General features: G+C 32.3%; 1 protein-coding gene across 5 annotated transcripts in view; it reads right to left on the reverse strand.

Annotated features, from left to right (window-relative positions):
- sash1b (SAM and SH3 domain containing 1b) overlaps positions 1 to 19,137 on the reverse strand; it is a 112,377-nt gene that overhangs the window by 5,016 nt on the left and 88,224 nt on the right. For 3 of the 5 annotated variants that reach the window (XM_051133461.1, XM_051133463.1, XM_051133465.1), the window contains 17 exons: positions 18,796 to 18,924; positions 18,056 to 18,103; positions 17,868 to 17,917; positions 15,729 to 15,766; positions 15,048 to 15,134; positions 14,844 to 14,956; positions 12,447 to 12,548; positions 8,088 to 8,220; positions 7,512 to 7,906; positions 6,741 to 6,770; positions 6,586 to 6,660; positions 6,359 to 6,502; positions 5,792 to 5,924; positions 3,635 to 3,804; positions 3,344 to 3,553; positions 3,025 to 3,175; positions 1,414 to 1,545 (listed from right to left, as the gene is read on the reverse strand). In XM_051133461.1, coding sequence (XP_050989418.1) covers positions 1,414 to 1,545; positions 3,025 to 3,175; positions 3,344 to 3,553; positions 3,635 to 3,804; positions 5,792 to 5,924; positions 6,359 to 6,502; positions 6,586 to 6,660; positions 6,741 to 6,770; positions 7,512 to 7,906; positions 8,088 to 8,220; positions 12,447 to 12,548; positions 14,844 to 14,956; positions 15,048 to 15,134; positions 15,729 to 15,766; positions 17,868 to 17,917; positions 18,056 to 18,103; positions 18,796 to 18,924 — 2,140 coding nt within the window. Of the gene's footprint in view, positions 1 to 1,413; positions 1,546 to 3,024; positions 3,176 to 3,343; positions 3,554 to 3,634; positions 3,805 to 5,791; positions 5,925 to 6,358; positions 6,503 to 6,585; positions 6,661 to 6,740; positions 6,771 to 7,511; positions 7,907 to 8,087; positions 8,221 to 12,446; positions 12,549 to 14,843; positions 14,957 to 15,047; positions 15,135 to 15,728; positions 15,767 to 15,847; positions 16,508 to 17,867; positions 17,918 to 18,055; positions 18,104 to 18,795; positions 18,925 to 19,137 lie in introns of those variants that run through there. The other 2 variants (XM_051133462.1, XM_051133466.1) reach the window with 2 other exon arrangements.

The following is a 19,137-nucleotide window of genomic DNA, read 5'->3' on the forward strand; positions in this document are numbered from 1 at the left end:
AATATTACTGTAATGCAAAAAAGTAATTATATAATTTATTAATAATTTTAATACAAGAAATAAATTAATAATAATGTATATTAATTAATATGAGTAAAATTATTTTTAATTTAATTAAATTCATATTATTTATTCTAAAATTAATATTAACACATATCCAGGTCATATATAATCCCAAAATCAGAAGTTATATTTTGTACACTATTTTTAGGACCATTATGAAATTTTTGAATTGTGAGATTGTCAGGATTAATTTCATATTCATTTTTTTAATGTAAAATATTATTAATAAAATTAGTATTAATGTATTAAGTTATTAATAAATGTTTTTCTGCCTTTATATCTAATTTAAAAAAAATAGTATTAGTAATAACAAGCATTTAAAAAAACAGGAATTTCACAAAAACTCAAAACTAAAACATCTGGATGCATTACTGTAATTAGAGTTTGCATTTGCATGTACATTTGCAGGTAAATTTGAGGGGAAAATGTGTTTAATAGATATAAAAAGTAAAAAAAAACAAAAAACAAAAAACAAAAACTAAAACAAAAACAAAAACAAACAAACAAAAAAAAAAAATTTAATTAACTTAAAAGAGGCTTTTTCTTTAAACAATTATTTTTGTATTTTTTAAAAATAGATTTTGGGGTGAAATGCGTCCTGGACATGTTTTCATGAGATTCAATCTATGAATTTCTCGACATTTTGATGTTATCGCAGCTCTGATTTTATCTTTTGTCTCTACCTGTGGAGCAAAATGTATAATTTTGTTTTGTACTGTAAATATATCTACTTTAGTCTCATATGTTTGCATATCACAAATGATTTTAGGCACATCTAAAGATATTGTGCAACAATGTATCATTTTACTAGAAAAATATACACACACAAACAGCAACGTCTCGCAAGCACAAGCAAAGAAATAATGACATGGTCAACTCTTCACAAGGGCTCTTCACATTCACATGAGCATGTTATGACTAGAATTATTCTGTTCGTCTAAACCAAAGCAAATGAACATTTATGTGATCAGATTTTCAAGCTGTAACAGTGAATAATATTGATTCAGAACTTCGCCACTCTTTTGGTTCAACACAAATTCAGCAAGCGCAAAAAAACGTCACGCGACACGGTGGAAACGCAGTTCTCGAATGGAAATGGACTGAAGTGAAATCTCAACGCAAAGTCACTGATGCCGTGCTGTCGGAAATATGGATGAGAGATGCCGTGGTCCGCTGAATGCTGGGAATGAAAGCAGATGAGTCCCAGCGGAGGCACGTGTGCTCCTCACAGCAGAGAGAGGAATGAAAGCAGAGGACAGACATCAGCCGCTCTGACTGGATTCATGCAGAGATCACAGACAGGAGGAAGAAGAGGGCTGGAGAGTCACAGACGAGGAAGGCTGTCATTACCGTTCTCCAGGTTCTCGTTGCTCTCGTAGCAGCCTGAGTCGCGAGGAGAGTCTGCTGGCGGGACGCCGCTTTCCGACAGAAGCCTCTCTTGGGAGTCTCCGGACGATCCCTCGCGCTCCGGGTCACTGTTACCTGCAGATGAAAACACATCTTTGACTCAGATTTGATCTGAATTCTTTACTAAAAGATATAAAATCAGAAATCTCAAATGAGGTCATAATTTGTTTTTTAATTCAGAATTATTTCTGAACATATGCTGAAGACACAATAACTGTAGGAGCAATTCACACCTTTTTCAGTTCGCATTTAAAGGGTTACTCTACCCCAAAATGAAAATTTTGTCATTAATCACTGATACGGAGGAGACGAATTGCTGAATAAAACTGTTGTTTTTCTTTGTGTACAAAAAGTATTCTCGTCGCTTCATAAAATTCAGATTGAACCACTGATGGCAGATGGACTATTCTGACGACCTCTTTCATACTTTTCTGGGTATTGACAGTGGTATTTACCTGGCAGTCACTGGGACAGCCACAAACCTCCCGGGTTTCTTCCAAAATATCTTAAATTATGTTAGGAAGACAAGCGAAGCTTTTACGGGTTTAAAGGAGAAGTCCACTTCCAAAACAAAGATTCACATGTAATGTACTTGCCCCTTTGTCATCCAAGATGTTCATGTCTTTCTTTCTTCAGTCGTAAAGAAATTAAGTTTTTTGAGGAAAACATTTCAGCATTTTTCTCCTTATAATGGACTGATATGGTGCCCCGAGTTTGAATTTCCAAAATGCAGTTTAAATGCGGCTTCAAACGATCCCAAACGCAGTTGTAAATGATTCCAGCAAAGAAAGAAGGGTCTTATCTAGCGTAACGATCGGGTATTTTCATAAAAAAATACAGTTTAAATACTTTTTAATCTCAAACGCTCCTCATGTCTTTCTCTCCCTGAACTGTGCATTCTGACAGTTAGGGAATGTCGAAAAACTCTAATCGTATTTTCTCCCTCAACTTCAAAAATCTTTTCAAAATCATCCTGCATCGCTGCAGAAGTACCGACCCAGTCTTTGCAAAGTGAACATGCAAAGATGATCAAACACCCTTAACAAAAAAAGGTAAAACAGTGATATAGGACGATTCTGAAGTTGAGGGAGAACATGAGATGGGAGTTTTTCGACATACCCTAACTGTCATGAACCGGAACACAAACAGTACAGCGTGGTTGACAAGGATGACTTGGATGACAAGGGGGTGATATTATATGTATGTATATATTATATGTGAATCTTTGTTTTGGAAATAGACTTCTCCTTTAAAAGTGATCATGAGCATTGTAATGTTTAAAGCAGCACTGAAAAGGGGCGGGGCTACATAAGGTTAACGTCAGTGGGGCTGTAGTGTTAATTTTGATTAAAAATATATGTGCTTATTTCACGTACCTCTTTAGGAATACTGCTATTTTCAAGGATTTTCCAGGACTTAAATTTCAAAAAGTCTAATTTAAATATTTCAAGCACTTTAGGCACCTTGTACGAACACTGCATTCTCAAAACATGGCCTGTTTATCAGTACGAACAGTAATCTATCTGTCAGTATGTGTGTGTTTGTGTCTCTCACTGTCACACTCCTGCAGCAGCTCGACGGCAGTGAGCAGCACGGCTCTGTGTTGAGGATCTCTGATGTTCAGCTCGTCCAGATCTTCCTCCTCCAACAGTTTAAACGTGTCCAGATCCTCATAACCGTTAAACAGGAACGTGGGCATGTGCTCCTGTAATCCCACGAACCAGGATTATTATCATTATCAACGGAAACTAAAACTCATTTTTGTTAATTAAAATTAAGCTAAAATACAATAAAATAGGCCAGATATAATATAAAGGTGTCATAATATAAAGGAGAATTTTGCAATTAATTGAACAGAGCACTATTGCGTTACTTTGAGATTGACGCGCTCCAGAAGCTCCTCTACAGAGGTCGGTTTAGGAGGGCGACTTTTCCTCCTTTTCTTTACGCTGCGTTTTGGTTTCTCCTCTTCCTCGTTTAGCACGTCCACGTAGATGAACTTGAACGTTCCCACTTTGTTACTGAGCAGCCCCATCCACGTGCCCATGGGCGGCTTACTGATGATGTCGATCATGTCTCCTTTCTGTAAGAGCAAACACACGCTACAGATGCAGGGCAATGGAAGCTGACGGTCAGTTTATTTCTGAGAGACCAGGCATCTGACCTTAAGTTTGAGGGAGTCGGTGTCATACGGGCTCGGGGTGAAGTCTGTGTGAACCAGAGCTCGGCCACAGAAAGGTCCTCTGTACGGTAGCTCGTCTTCATCGCCGTCCTCTGATTTCACACTCTCACGGTTACTGGTGGACGAGTCTGTGGTGCTGACTGTCTGACCGCCTGCCAAAACAACTCCTGCTTTAAAACCAGTATGACCAACCTTAAATACCATGGTATATGCATATGCAACTATTACAAAAGGTTCAAACGCTCACTGATGCTCCAGAAGAACACACAATACATTAAGAGCCGGGGGGTGAAAACTTTTTGAATTTGAAGACTGGGGTCAATTTAACTTATTTTGTCTTCTGGGAAACATGTTAGTATCTTTTGTAGCTTATGAAGGGCAGTACTAAATGAAAAAAATATAATATTTAGGCAAAATAGGAAAGTGTACACATCTTCATTCTGTTCAAAAGTTTTTACCCCTGGCTCTTAATGCATGGTTTTTCCTTCTGAAGCATCAGTGATTGTTTGAACCTTCTGTAATAGTTGCATATGAGTCCCTCAGTTGTCCTTGTTGGATCTCAAAATCCAATACTAAATAAAACATTAACATGCATTTTGTATGATCCCTATTCTTGTCAAATTCACAGTCAAACATTTTTGAATAATGATGCTGAACTATAAAACTGTATATCTGAGCAGTGTCCAAGATAACAATTTTGATTTCTTCTCAGAAGTTAAATAATTTCAAATCAAGAAGCAATATTTTATGTGCATTTATTTGATAAGCAGCTGTTTAATTATTAAAATAATACCTAGTCAGCAAGTCATTATTACAAATTCAAATAATATCACGCTAAAAGGTTTATGTTGCAGTATTGACCAGCAGGACATATATTACCTATTATTCTATTCTATTCTATTCTGTTGTTTTAGAATTGTTTATATGCTAGTATAGTATTTAAGATTTGAAAAAGCTTTTACATTTCAGTTTTCATTTTTAATTTTATAATAAATTTGAGCAATTTTGTTGTGTTTTCTTCATTTTTATTATTATTATTATTTTAATTTAACATGCATTTAATTTTTTTTAAAATACGATACGTATATGATCTATTATTCTATTCCATTCCATTCCATTCTATTCTATTCTATTCTATATTTTCTGTGGTTTTAGAATTGTTTATATGCTAGTATAGTATTTAAGCATATAAATTTAAAAAAATCTTTTATTTTCAGTTTTCATTTTAATTTTATAATAAATTATAGTAATTTAGTCGTGTTTATCTTTTTTATTATTTTTTTTTTAAATTAACATGCATTTAGTTTTTAAATATGACCAGCATAACGTATGTTATCTATTATTCTATTCTATTCTTTCTGTTGTTTTAGAATTGTTTATGTATTATAGTATTTAAGATTAAAAAAAAATCTTTTAATTTCAGTTTTCATTTTATTTTTTATAATAAAATTTAGTAATGTTGCTGTGTTTTCATCATTTTTTAATTAATTTTTTATTTAACATGCATTTCATTTTTATATTATCTATTATTCTATTCTATATTTTCTGTTGTTTTAGAATTGTTTATATGCTAGTATAGTATATACGATTTAAAAAAAGCTTTTACATTTCAGTTTTCATTTTAATTTTGTAATACATTTTTGTAATTTAGTTGTGTTTTTATCATTTTTATGAGTTTTTTTTATTTTATTTAACATGCAACATTTCTATTTATTTATTTATATTTTTTACAAAAATTATTTGTAATAGTTTTAGTTAACAATAACAATAATTTATTGTACATAATATTCATTATTTTTTAAAATTAATCTTATGTGCTTGAATTTTTTTTCTTCGTTTTAGTCATTTTAATTTATTTTATTTTCATATTTTATTTTTGTTTCATTATAAAAATTATTTTTAATAGTTTTCAGTCAACTATAACAAAACTGCATTTTAATGGAAACATAATTGGGCCATTAAATTTTTTTCATGTAATGATCATGGCTTTATATTTAGCTTTTACATTATATAATTTACATTATTTTAAATGGCTTTTACAAGGTTTTATCAGGTCATATTACTGTTTATTTTATTACATTTTGTCTGACAATTTCACAGATGTGCCTTTCATAATTATGTCGAAGGAAATAAACTCACTCATGGAGCTCTGTCCGCTGAGGGAACTCCTCAGACTCTCCACTGATCCTCCGGCCTTGAGTTTGGGTTTCTCCAGAGAGTCTGTGTCTGTGTGAGGAGAATGTGGGCTGCTGGGAGCTCGACTTGGGCTTGACTGAAAGTCAAAGACATTAAGAACATTCTGAAATCAATTCAGCTGCCAACAGAGGGCGCCAGATACTTACAAATGAAGCTGTATTGTAGGAAGGTACATTCTACAGGTGTTGACTAGTATTATATGGCTAATATGCAATTTGGTTTCACCATAAGTGGTATTTGCCAAGTCAAGGATCACTATATTGGAGTCAGACATGTGAAAAACCTAAAAAGCAACTTTTGAGCAAGCAACCAAAAATGGAGTCAACAACTCTTTAACTTAGGCTAAAAGGCAACCACTTCTTGGAATTAGCAATGCACAAAAATTCTTGTCTTTGCAAGCCCAAACTGTGTTCTGCTTGGACAAAAAGGACAGATTCGCTATAGGAATTGCTAAAATCAACAGTCTTTCCAGTGTCTTGCATTATGAATTAATCTTTATCAAACAATCACCTGCTCCGATGGAGAGGAATTATATTTCTTGGATATGCGTTTCCTCATGGTCTCTTTAACAGATTTCACTTTCTTCCCAAGAGAGATACGGGAAGGTGTTGGAGATCTGGATGCGTCTCTTATGTTGATATCGCCGTTTTCATTCTGGAAGAGAGACGTGACATTATGCTGAATGGATTCGGAACAGATTTATTGAATTCATTTGCACTTTTACAATGTGTCCTTACTGTGGGGTCACAGCTGCTGTTGCTCATGTACACAGACCGACTTGTGAGATCAAATCCTCCAAAACTGCAGGTCCTCTGTGACACAAGCAACAGTTAGTAAAGCACATTCTGGATCAAGCTATATCTTTACATTGAAATCTTGACATACAACTTACATTTTCAGTTTTGGAGCTAGATGTGTTACCCTAGGACATGCAAAATAAGAAATAAATAAAATAAAATAAAATAACACAAATGTAAACATATTAAACAAATACACAAAAATAAAGCCTAAATAAATAAATAAATAAATAAAATAAAATCCAACAAAAATCTAAAAAAAAAATCTAGAAGTCTAAAAATCTAAAATCTAACAAAATTAAATATATGTAATAAAAATATAAAATAAAATATATGTACAAAAATACAAAATAAATATAAATAAAAAACAACAAAATCTAAAATAAAATACAAAAAATAACTAAATCTAAAATAAGCAATACAATATAAAATAAATAAAAATAAAGTAAACACAAAAACAACAAAAATATAAAATCAAATATGAAAATATAAAATAAAATAAAAATAAATACAAAATAAATATAAATAAAATAAAAAAACAGCATAAAATATAAAATATATTTATATATAAAATAAAAAAATATATCAAATAAATTAAAATAACAATATCAACTAAAATATAATATCAGATATAAAAGATATAAAACAAATAATACAATTAACATAACAAACAAAATAACAAAAATAAAATAATAAAATGAAACAAAAAATATGACATGAAAAGATAAAATATAAAAATAAAATATATAAAATAACATGCAAAAAAAAAACGAAAAACAAAAACAAAAAACATTTGCAATATAAATCTTAAATAAAAAAACAACACAAAAATAAAGTAAAATAAAATAAAATAAAATTTTACTCACTCCATGGTAATTAGAGGGGTTCAGTGCTCGTCTCATCTCCCCATCCGTCACGGAGCGGGACAACCTGGGCTCGACCTCACCGTCTGCCTCCGAGAAGGAGGATCCGCTACCTGCGTCCAGCCCAGAAACTGCTCCGCCGGGTCCCGTCGTGGGCTCCAGTCCCTGACTGCTGCTGGACTTACTGAAGGCCTTGAAGAGCTTATGGCTGCTGTAGGTGTCTAAGCTGCTGGAGGAGGGAGATGTCGTCAGACTGTCCGAGTCTCTGTCCAGTGACAGCTGTTCATGAAGCACGGAGCTCAGACCGTCACCCTGGGACACGGCGAGACGTTTGTGCACCCCAGAGTAGAGAGAGATGCCATCCTCGCCCAACGGGAGCACCTCAGGGCTCAAAGGGTCTGGATGGGAAAACATGAAAACTAAGTTGATCCTATTTACTCTTAACACACATCCATGGTCTCAAGGTGAATGATTCATCAGTGCAAATGCTACTGTTAATTTATGATCAAATAAATTAATGTTTGGTTTTGTAATCCATTATATGAAGGTGTAGGTTTATGAAATGCATTAATCGCTCACCTTTTGAGTTTTGTTTTTTGGCCTCATCTATTTTGATAAGCTTCTTTCTCACACGTCGAGTTGAATTGACAAGTTTATGAAGTCGACGAAAGGTGATGGACTCTTCCAGCTCATCTTCTGACTGTTCTCTTGACTGTATGGGATCAGACACAGAAACTGGTTAGGGTACTACTGATATACACACATAATAAAATAAAATATTACCAAAATAAAACAAATATAGAAAAAAAAAAAGCAAAACAATACAAATTAGACAAATACAAAATATATCAAAACCATAAATAATCATAAAAAAGTAAAAAAAAAAAAAAAAAAAAAAAAAAAAAACTGGTTAGGGCATAGCTTACTACTGATAAACACAAACAAAGTAAAAAATGAAAAAAAAATATAATAAAACAAATTATAAAATTAAATAAAAAATATAAAATAGACAGATACAAAATAAACAAAAAACATAAAATAATCATAAAAAGTAAAATAAAATATTTAAAAAAATGACTGAAAACAACAAAATAAAATAAAAAAAAAGAAATAAAATATTAACAAAATAAAATAAACATGCAGTTAAATAAAAATAGAACATAGACAAATACAAAATATAAATACAATAATCATAAAAAGTAAAAAAAAAAATACTGAAAACAACAAAATAAAATAAAAAACATAATAGAAGAAAAGAAAAGAAAAGAAAAGAAAAGAAAAGAAAAGAAAAGAAAAGAAAAGAAAAGGAAAGAAAAAAATGGTTTGGGCATAGCTTACTACTGATAAACACAAAGTAAATAAAATAAAAATAAAACATAAAATATAAAACCATAAAATAATCCTAAATAAAAGTCAAATAAAATAAGAATATAAAAAAAGTACAAAATATACAAATACAAAATATTAAACCATAAAATAATCATAAAGGAGTAAAATAAAAAAAAAAAAAATATTAAACATGACTGAAAAAAAATATTAAAAAAAAATATGAAATGAAATAAAATAAATAAAAATTGGTTAGGGCATAGCTTATTACTGATAAACACACACAAAGCAAAAAAAAATTACAAATAAAATATAAAATATAAAACCATAAAATAATCATAAAAAAGTACAATAAAATAAAAATATTAAAAAATGACTGAAAAAAAAAACAAAACAAAAAATAAAACTGGTTAGAGCATAGCTTACTACTCATAACACTCAAACAAAGTATTTTAGTAAATTAGTAAAGTATTAAACAAAGTATTAAAATAAATTAATAAATAAAATATAAAATAAAAAACAAACTAATCATAAAAAAGTAAAATAAAAAATTAAAATAAAATAAAAAAAATATTAGAATTAACAAAATAAATAAAATGAAATAAAATAAACAGGTTAGTACACACCTTACTACTGATCAACACAGGAAAAAAACAATATAAAATATTAAATAAAATGATAAAATAACACATAAAAAAAACCAAAAATAAATATAGAATTAAATAATAATATAAAACAAAAACTCACATTCAAATTCAAAGAACTAAAGAAAAGAAAAGAAAAGAAAAGAAAGGAAAGGAAAAGAAAAAAAAGAAAAAAAGAAAAGAGAGGTTTACCATATACAAGGTGAAAGGTTAATGCAGAGGCTTTACATGTAATGGAAAAAGTATTTTGACTCATTACTGAGTCACACATTCTTTCAGTGGTCTAAAGCATATGGTAAACCAAAAATCCCCTGTATGCAAACTATACAAATAGATGACATGTGAACTGAATAGAGAGGTTGCAAGTATCTCAGACTCTCAAACTCATGAACTTCAACATGTAACTCGTCCTGCATTTGTGCTCCAGACATGACCGATTCCTCAGATCATGCGTGTCGTGGAGCAGAGCTGTGCTGTTACCTTATTAAGCGATCAAACGCACCATTTTCACCCACTAGACCATAAAGAAAGCCCACAGACCAGAATATCACAGAGACACGAGGGTTCAGGACTCATTTCTGGCTTATTTTCAGCAGGTGGAGAAGCCTGTATTTCTCAGAATCATCTGTTTTAGCGGCAGACAGCTGTGGGCTCAGAAACCACACGCAGAAGAGACACATCTCAACTATAATTACCCCATCATTTACTGTTCATACTTATAATGCAGAATAGCACGTGTCTGACAGCAGGTGCTAAACATGTGCGGCTCTCGCCACACTTTGGACCCATAAAACAGCACAAGACCTGAAATAAACCCGCTGAAATGTCAAATACAGTCAGCGCGAGACTATTAGAGTCTGAGCGTCTGCTATAAACTGCTCTTGTGTGCGAGTCTTCGAACTAAACTATTTCAGCGGGTGGGATGTTACGCAACTGGCATCTGCAAAATTCAAGCAGAGAAAGTCAAACTATTGTCATCGATGAAAACACTATAATAACTGCTGTTGGGAAACTCAGATGTCTCCGCATGTTGAATTCCTCACATAAAAGCTTTTATTCAGCAAGGATGCATTAAATTGATCAAAAGTGACAGCAAAAACATTCATAATGTCACAAATGTTTTCTATTTCAAATAAATGCTGTGCTTTTGAACTTTCTATACATCAAAGAATCATGAAAACAAACTAGTTCCATAAAATATGAAGTAGCACTGGTGATTTTCAGCAGCAAATCAGCATATTAGAATGATTTCTGAAGGATCATGTGACACTGAAAACTGCAGTAATGATGCTGAAAATTCAGCTATTCATTACAGAAATAAATTACGTTTTAAAATATATTCAAATAGAAATAAGTTATTTTAAATCCAAATAATATTTTACAATTGTACTATTTTTACTGTATTTTTGACCAAATAAATGCAGCCTTGGTGAACATTAAGAGACTTTTTTCAAAAACGATTAAATTCTTGCCAACCGTAAAAATGTAATGATAATACTGATGCTTGTCTTTGCAAACACAATAACTAAACTGCAAAATCCCAAAATATATCTGTAGCATGCAACAGATGTATAAACAGTAGGTCTGTCCAGTGGAATTGGTGGAATGGACCCTGCATCTGAGTGCCTTAATAAAATAAAATATAAACCATAAAATAATCCTAAAAAAGTAAAATGAAACAACAAAAATATAAATACTGAGTAAAAATAAAATAAAATAAAATAAAATAAAATAAAATAAAATAAAATATAAAGCCATAAAATAATCAAAATAATAAAAAGTAAAATGAAATAGCAAAAATATTAAAATTGAATGAAAAAAATAAAATAAAATAAAATAAAATAAAAAAACTGGTTAGAGCATAGTTTACTACTGATAAACACACAAAAAATAACATATACAAATAAAAATGAAATAAAATATAAAACCATAAAATAATCAAAATAATAAAAAGTAAAATGAAATGGCAAAAATATAAATATTGAGTAAAAATAAAATAAAATGAAATAAAATATAAAACCATAAAATAATCAAAATAATAAAAAGTAAAATTAAATGGCAAAAATAAACAAAACAAAAAACACTCACACATACGGATACACATAAAAGTAAAATAACAAAACGATATATAAAAATATAAATATTTTATAAAAATCTAAAATAAATATATAAAATGATAAAATAATCATAAAAAGTAAAACAGAACAACAGAAATAATAAAACAACAAAAATAATAAAATAAAATAAAATAAAATAAAAACCGGTTAGAGTATAGCTTACTGCTGATAAACACACACACACACACACACACACACACACACAAAATAAAATGAAATGTAAAACCATAAAATAATCATAAAAAAGTAAAATAAAAATAACAAAAATATAAAAATTGACTAAAAAAAAACTAAATAAAATTAAATAAAATTAAAACTGATGCTTGCCTTTGCAAACACAATAACTGAACTGCAAAACCCCAAAATTATTTTTTAGCATGCAGCAGATGTATAAACAGCAGCTCTGTCCAGTGGAATTGGTGGAATGGATCCTGCATCCGAGTGCCTTAATCGCACAATCCCTGCACAAAAGAGCTGCGGGCCGCTGAAGAGAGCGCAGCCCTGCATTCAACTGGCCAAAAATGCACAATGGGGGGTTACAGCATTGAGGGGATGAATAGGACCCCGCCTGGAGGCCCAGAGGGGCCGTGGATCACATCTAGGACATGACGGGGGGATGGAGAGGCGACAAATCCCGCGGGTAGCGGGTGAAACCCCTGCTGGGAGTGACTGTAGACAGAACATCCGCCAATAAACAAGTTCATCACAACAAACCCGGCTAATGGATGTTCACGCCTTACACTTCACAGATCGTTAAGTGCTGCAGGAGGATGTGGGTGGCTTTGGGAGGAAAGATAGATTTTTGCGAGAAGTTGTCATTAACAAACACAGAAAGTGACTGGGAAACTTACGTTACAGTAGGAGGATTCGGTCATGGATGGGCTGGGAGTGTCGGTCCAGTCGGTCGTGTCCACGCTGTTGGATTGCTTGCTCTGCGTTTCGTATTCCTTCAGCTGAGGGATTGAAAAAATCATGTTAAAATTTTACTTCTAATTCACTACATTCCAATGCACAATATCATACTTTTTACTTTGTGAACAAGCTGATTCTTTCCAAAGAACCTGTTGAATCAGTTCACAAGTGAATCATTCAGTGAGATTTGTGAATCAGGTTGCAACTGTTCTTGTGTTAAAGAACTCATTGATTCAATGATCTGGCCCAAATGAGCCAAGAACTGGTATATCGTACATGAGGAAACTTTTACTTCTACTTATTTCATTTTAAAGCATAAAATTGTACGTTTTACTCCACTACATTTCATAAAAACATGTCATTCCTCGTTGTTTTGAACTGAGGAAATCACCGTCCACTTTCTGATTTGTGAACAAGCTGTTTTTTTCCACTGAACCTGTTGAATCGGTTCACAAGTGAATCATTCAGTGTGATTTGTGAATCTGACTGATCCGATTGCAGCTGTTCTTGAGTCAACAGCTCACTTATTCAGTGATGCAGTCAAAATGAACCAAGAAGTAAGATATTGCATTTTTGGAAACTTTTACTTCACTACATTTCAAAGCATAATATTGTACTTTTTACTTTACTAAATTTTATAAAAACATGTCGTTCCTCGTTGTTTTGAACTGAAGAAATCACCACCCACTTTGAAGCGGGATAGCAATGTCTGATTTGTGAACAAGCTGATTCTTTCCATTGAACCTGTTGAATCTGTTCACAAATTGAACTGAACAATTCATTTGTGAATCGGACTGATCAACAACTCACTGATTCAATGATCCAGTCAAAACAGGAATCAGGATATTGTCCGAGACTGAAAGCGCATGTGATTGATGACGCAAAAACTATGTCTCAAATGCAGAATTTTAGTATTATCTGTTGTAAATGAAAATCATATTTAGGTCACTAAGGTTAGTTAATTAAGGTTAGGTTAATTGTGAAGTAAATCTGCTGTAAAAGCCTGAGCTGCCTAAATCCATTTAGATGCATAAATGTGGACATTTTAGGTTGGTGATTTTAGGCAGTTTCAAATGACATAAAACTCGTATGTTTGCAATTTTGTTTTCCTTAATTTTTTAAATAATATATGGTATACACTACCAGTCAAAAGTCTACTCTGCTCAACAAGCCTGGAATAAAGGAATAAATTACATTTTAAAATATATTCAAATAGAAAACAGTTATTTTAAAATATCTAAATAAATACAAAACCAGTAAAATTTTAAAATATTTTTACTATTTAAAATAACTGTTTTTTATTTGAATATATTTTAAAATGTAATTTATTCCTGTGTTTTCAAAGCTGAATTTTTACTCGTCACATGATCCTCCAGAAATCATTCTAATATTCTGATTTGCTGCTCAAAAACATTTATTATTATTATGTTGAAAACAGCTTAGTAGAATTTTTTCAGGGTTATTTGATAAATAGAAAGTTCAGAAGAACAGCATTGATCTGAAATAGAAATCTTTTGTAACATGTCCTCATCATCACTTTTGCTCAATTTAAAGCATCCTTGCTAAATAAAATTATTAATTTTTATAATATCCTTTTCTATTTTCATTCTTTTGAACAGTAAAATATAACGGAGATTATTCTATTCATCAAAGAATCCTAAAAAATGTACTCAACTGTTTTAAATATTGATAATAATAATAATAATAAAAATGTTTTTTGAACAGCAAATCAGCATATTAGAATGATTTCTGAAGGATCATGTGACACTGAAGACTGGAGTAATGATGCTGAAAATTTAGATTTGATCACAAGAATAAATTACATTTTAAAATATATTCAAACAGAAAACAGCCATAATAAATAGTAAAAATATTTCACAATATTACTGCTTTTGTTGTATTTTGGATCAAATAAATGCAGACTTGGTGAGCAGAAGTACTTGATATTTTAGTAGTAGTATAGTATATAATAGGTTTTGCTATTTAAACAAAGTTTGCTTATACATTTGCTTACATGTATGCAAATCAATACATATTTAAATTCTGCTCTAATATTTCTTATTAGTGCTGACTAATGGCTAGCCTGACTAATGCTAGGTAGAATAAGTTCAAATGATTAAAACGTTTAACGATCAGTACTTTTTACTTTTAATAATCAAGAATGTTTGTACTTTTACTCAAGTAAAATTGAAACTGAGTACTTATATTAGAGTAATATTTTATTAGGATATTTGTACTTTCAATCAACTAATTGATTTGTGGACTTGGTGCTCCAATGCCCATCTTGGAAATGCATCACATTAAGGAAGTAAAATAGGTTGTGAACTGTTTCATACCCGAGCCAGAGCTTCCTCCACCGTGATCATCTTCTCCTTCACCATCATCATCAGCTGGATGCGTTCTTCATCACTCATTGTGATCTCACTGGCCACGAAGCCCAGATCCTCTCCTGTGAACCGGAGGTCAAAGGTCATGCATATAATTTAAAGCAATATTTTATTAAGATCGAATGGAATTGCCATTGGAAGTGGGTGAAGAACCTTTCGGTGGCGCTCGAATGCTCCCTTTCTGTGCCTTGCGGAAGTTTTGCCAGAACGATTTGTTTTTCTTTCGGTCCCATTTTCCTGCTGTTAGAAACAAAGCATTAAACTCAAAGAATGTTTGAAGAATTTCTTAAGATATATAGAGTCAAAACTTTGGAAACTCACAGGAATAAATTACATTTTAAGATATATTCAAATAGAAAACAAGCTATTTTAAATTGTAATAATATTTCACAATTTAACTGATTATACTGTATTTTTGATCAATTAATGCAGACTTGGTGAACAAAAGAGAATTATTTTAAAAACATAAAAAAAGATTGTAAACTTCTGAACAGTAATGTAATTGAACAACAATCATTTGAACTAGATACTGAAGGAAAAACAATATTAATAGTGTTTTAAATCACCTTCAAGTTGTTGATATGGACAACAGTTATAAATAATAAAGAATAGAGTCAGTGTCACATCTTTGGACCAATGAATCACCATGACTTATGTAACTGTATAGGGTATTTACAAAAAAAACACTGTTTATTTAATAGCGTTACAAAATTGTATAGTCACAAATTTGCCTTGAAATTACAAATTTAAAATTCCCTTATACTCCTACTGACTGAACCCTGATTTTACTAGTTTTTATACAACAATAATATGAACACAAAATACAGTACTAACCGGATCCATCTTCAGAGCTGGACTTGTTCATTGATTGCCTGCAAGCAAAAGTTCAAACATCAATAAACTCCAGCAAAAGTGTCTCAATCAAAACATCATCACACCGTGTCTCATCTCACCTGCTCTCCCACATTATTTTCTTCATTTTCAGCACCTATCCATTGATTTCTAGTGATGTTTCTCTGTCCTAACTGGTGTCCATGCTGCCTGCAGGGCAGTGGATTAGACTGAGCTGTCTGTCAGAGCGCATAAAGACACATGCTGCTGTCGGCCGCCACACCACACCTCACTGCAACAATGGAGGCTTTTTCACGCACCAGAGGGGTTTTACAGCAACAGAGTGCTCACATGGCTTGTGAATTCCTCTCCCTCTCTCTTTATTTGTCTTTCTCTCAGCTGACGAGTGCTGCTGATGTTAGCACGTACCTGAGCTCTCTGATGCAATGCAAACATTTAGCCTTGTGAGGGCAGATATAATTCAATATAGAACGAGTACAGAATACTTAGGTAAGGTTAAGGATTAGTAAGACTTTTGTTTTTATGCGTTTGTTAAAATAATAGTTGAATTTATGAAAACGACCCCTTTCAAAAGTTTACATCCCCTTGATTCTTAACACTGTGCTGTTACCTGAATGATCCACAGATGTGTTTTTGTGATAGTTGTTCATGAGTGCCTTATTTGTCCTGAACAGCGTGCTGTACTACAGAAAAATCCTTCTGGTCCCACATATTCTTTAGTTTTCCAGCATTTGTGTGTATTTGAACCAATTCAAACAATGACTGTATGATTTTTTCACACTGAGGACAACTGAGGGACTCATATGCAACTATTACAGAAGGTTCAAACACTCATTGATGCTCCAGAAGGAAACACAATGCTTTAAGAGCTGGGGCTGAAAACGTTTTGAATTTGAAGAGTGGGGTAAATGTAACTTATTTTATCTTCTGGGAAACGTGAGAATCTTCTGTAGCTTCTGAACGGCAGTACTAAATGGAAAAAAAAATACGATATTTAGGCAAAATAAAAAAAAAAAATGTACACATTTCCATTCTGTTCAAAAGTTTTCACCCCCCCGTGTCTTAATGCATGGTTTTTCCTTCTGGAGCATCAGTGAGCATTTTAACCTTCTGTAATTGTTACATACGAGTCCCTCAGTTGTCCTCAGTGTGAAAAGATGGAGCTCAAAATCGTACAGTCCTTGTTGTAAAGGGTTCAAATACACAAAAATGCAGAAGAAGAGCAGGCAGTTTAACTATTCAGGACAAACAAGAGACACATGAACAACAACTAAACCAAAAAGCACAGCTGTGGATCATTCAGGTTGCAACACAGTATTAAGAATGAAGTGTATGTAAACTTTTGAACGGGGTCATTTTTGTTATTTTCTCTCATTATTTTCTCTTGTGGACTATATGTAAACATCTTGTATTTGAAATATCTTATTCAGGTCAGTACTAAATAAACAGTAACATGCATTTTGTATGATCTGTCTTATTTTGGTAAAATAATTAACATTTTGCAGATCCTGAAAAGGGGATGTAAACTTTTGACCTCAACTGTATATAGTGTATATGTCCTTTTACTCAAATTACTATAAATTATATTATTTTATTATTATCATTTTTAACAATGGTAAAATCATTGTATGTGGTCTTTTGTCACTTATTGTTTTATTTCACAATAGATTTGACCGTGGCTCATCCACAATAATCCATTTTACAATAAGTTTTGCTTCATCAATGCAGATGAAATTGTGAATAATGAAACCAAAATAACTAAATTGACTCGTGTCTACGTGTATTAACATGCTGATGGTGCCAATTCAGATTATATCTCATCCGGTGCACAATGGAAGGAAGGAAAAAGAGAAATGAAGAATAAAGAGGTCAACAGGAAATGCATGCATCATCTCCAATGTCCCGATGACCGGATGTGTTTCATTGTTGAGTAACTCTCAGGCCTGCTGTGTCTCATATAAGTACATCCAGGAACTCAAAATATCCCATTTCTGGTCATCAGATCAGCTCTAATGGAATCTGAAACATTTGTGTCTAGAAAGTCCCTTAATCATATTCTGGGAACAAGAACATTTTGCAGAGACTGGATGAGAAACACTGAAAATGCGAGGACACACATACCTTCTTTCCACCTCAGGTGTGGACACGGCGCTAGACAGACCAAGTGACTCCTTGGAGGAAAAATGCAGGCATTTTAGACTCTTAACAATGCATACAGACTGAAATAGTGTTTGAGCACAGAGTGAAGATGACACTATTAGTGTCTTTCTCATAAAAGCTTCCTCCGCTGACCGTGATTCATTACCCACCTGGATTTCCAACCGCAGCTGAAGGGATGTTGTTGATTCAGCCTTTCCCTGAGAAACAAAGTCATACAGCAGATTAAACAAAACCCTCAATGACAAACTGTTCATTCCTTATTCTGTGATAACCGTTATCTAGCCAAACCAAATGACACGTCTAACCATAATTCTCAATGTGACGCATATATTTCACAGAGGAAAAAAAAAAAAAAAAAATCAGGATTTTCTGGCTTGTCTGAAATGCAAGACAACTTGGAAAGTTTCTGGTCAGTTTTTGGAAAAGGTTTTATTCAACAATGATGCATTAAAATTCATTAAAAGGGACAGTAAAGACATTTAGAACGTTACAAAAGATTTCTATTACTAATGAATTCTGCTCTTTTGAACTTTCTATTCATAAAAAAAAAATCCAGAAAAAAATACTGCATCATAGTTTCCACAAAAATATTAATTAGCACTGCTGATAATAAGATTTTTATTTTTGAGGAGCAAATAAGATCATGTGACACTGGGGTAATGATGCTGAAAATTCAGCTTTGCTTCACAGGAATAAATTACATTTTACAACATATTCAAATAGAAAGCACTTATTTTAAATAGTAAAAATATTCCAAAACATTACTGTTTTTTCTGTATTTTTGATCAAATAAATGCAGATTTACTGAGTAGAAAAGTCTGCAAATGAACTTTATTGAAAAAATAAATGTATGGTATGCCTTAAATAGTGCGTCATATCAGTATTTTACCGTCTCTGCTTCTTGAGCGACTCTGCGTTTGCGTAACTCCTCCATTCTGTCACACACTTCGCTGTAGGACGTGCTGTAATACTCTGAATACTCTTGGGCCAGATCCTCAATGTTACCCAGAGAGCCATCCTACAACACACACAAACAATACAACCATTATCTACAGTCTGAAAACAGAGTGAGGAGAAAAGTGCCTCTATAATCATTACAAAATGATGACGTATATCCAGTTCTCAGACCAAACAACACTCAAAAGAGCTGGTCTGAGCCTTTGAAAGCTGCTTCAAATAGACTCTGAGCCTCATCAACCTCCATGGATGTGGTTATGGTGTGCATTGGTGT

The sequence above is a fragment of the Labeo rohita genome, chromosome 17, assembly GCF_022985175.1.
Source record: "Labeo rohita strain BAU-BD-2019 chromosome 17, IGBB_LRoh.1.0, whole genome shotgun sequence".
In the NCBI taxonomy this organism is placed as follows: domain Eukaryota; kingdom Metazoa; phylum Chordata; class Actinopteri; order Cypriniformes; family Cyprinidae; genus Labeo; species Labeo rohita.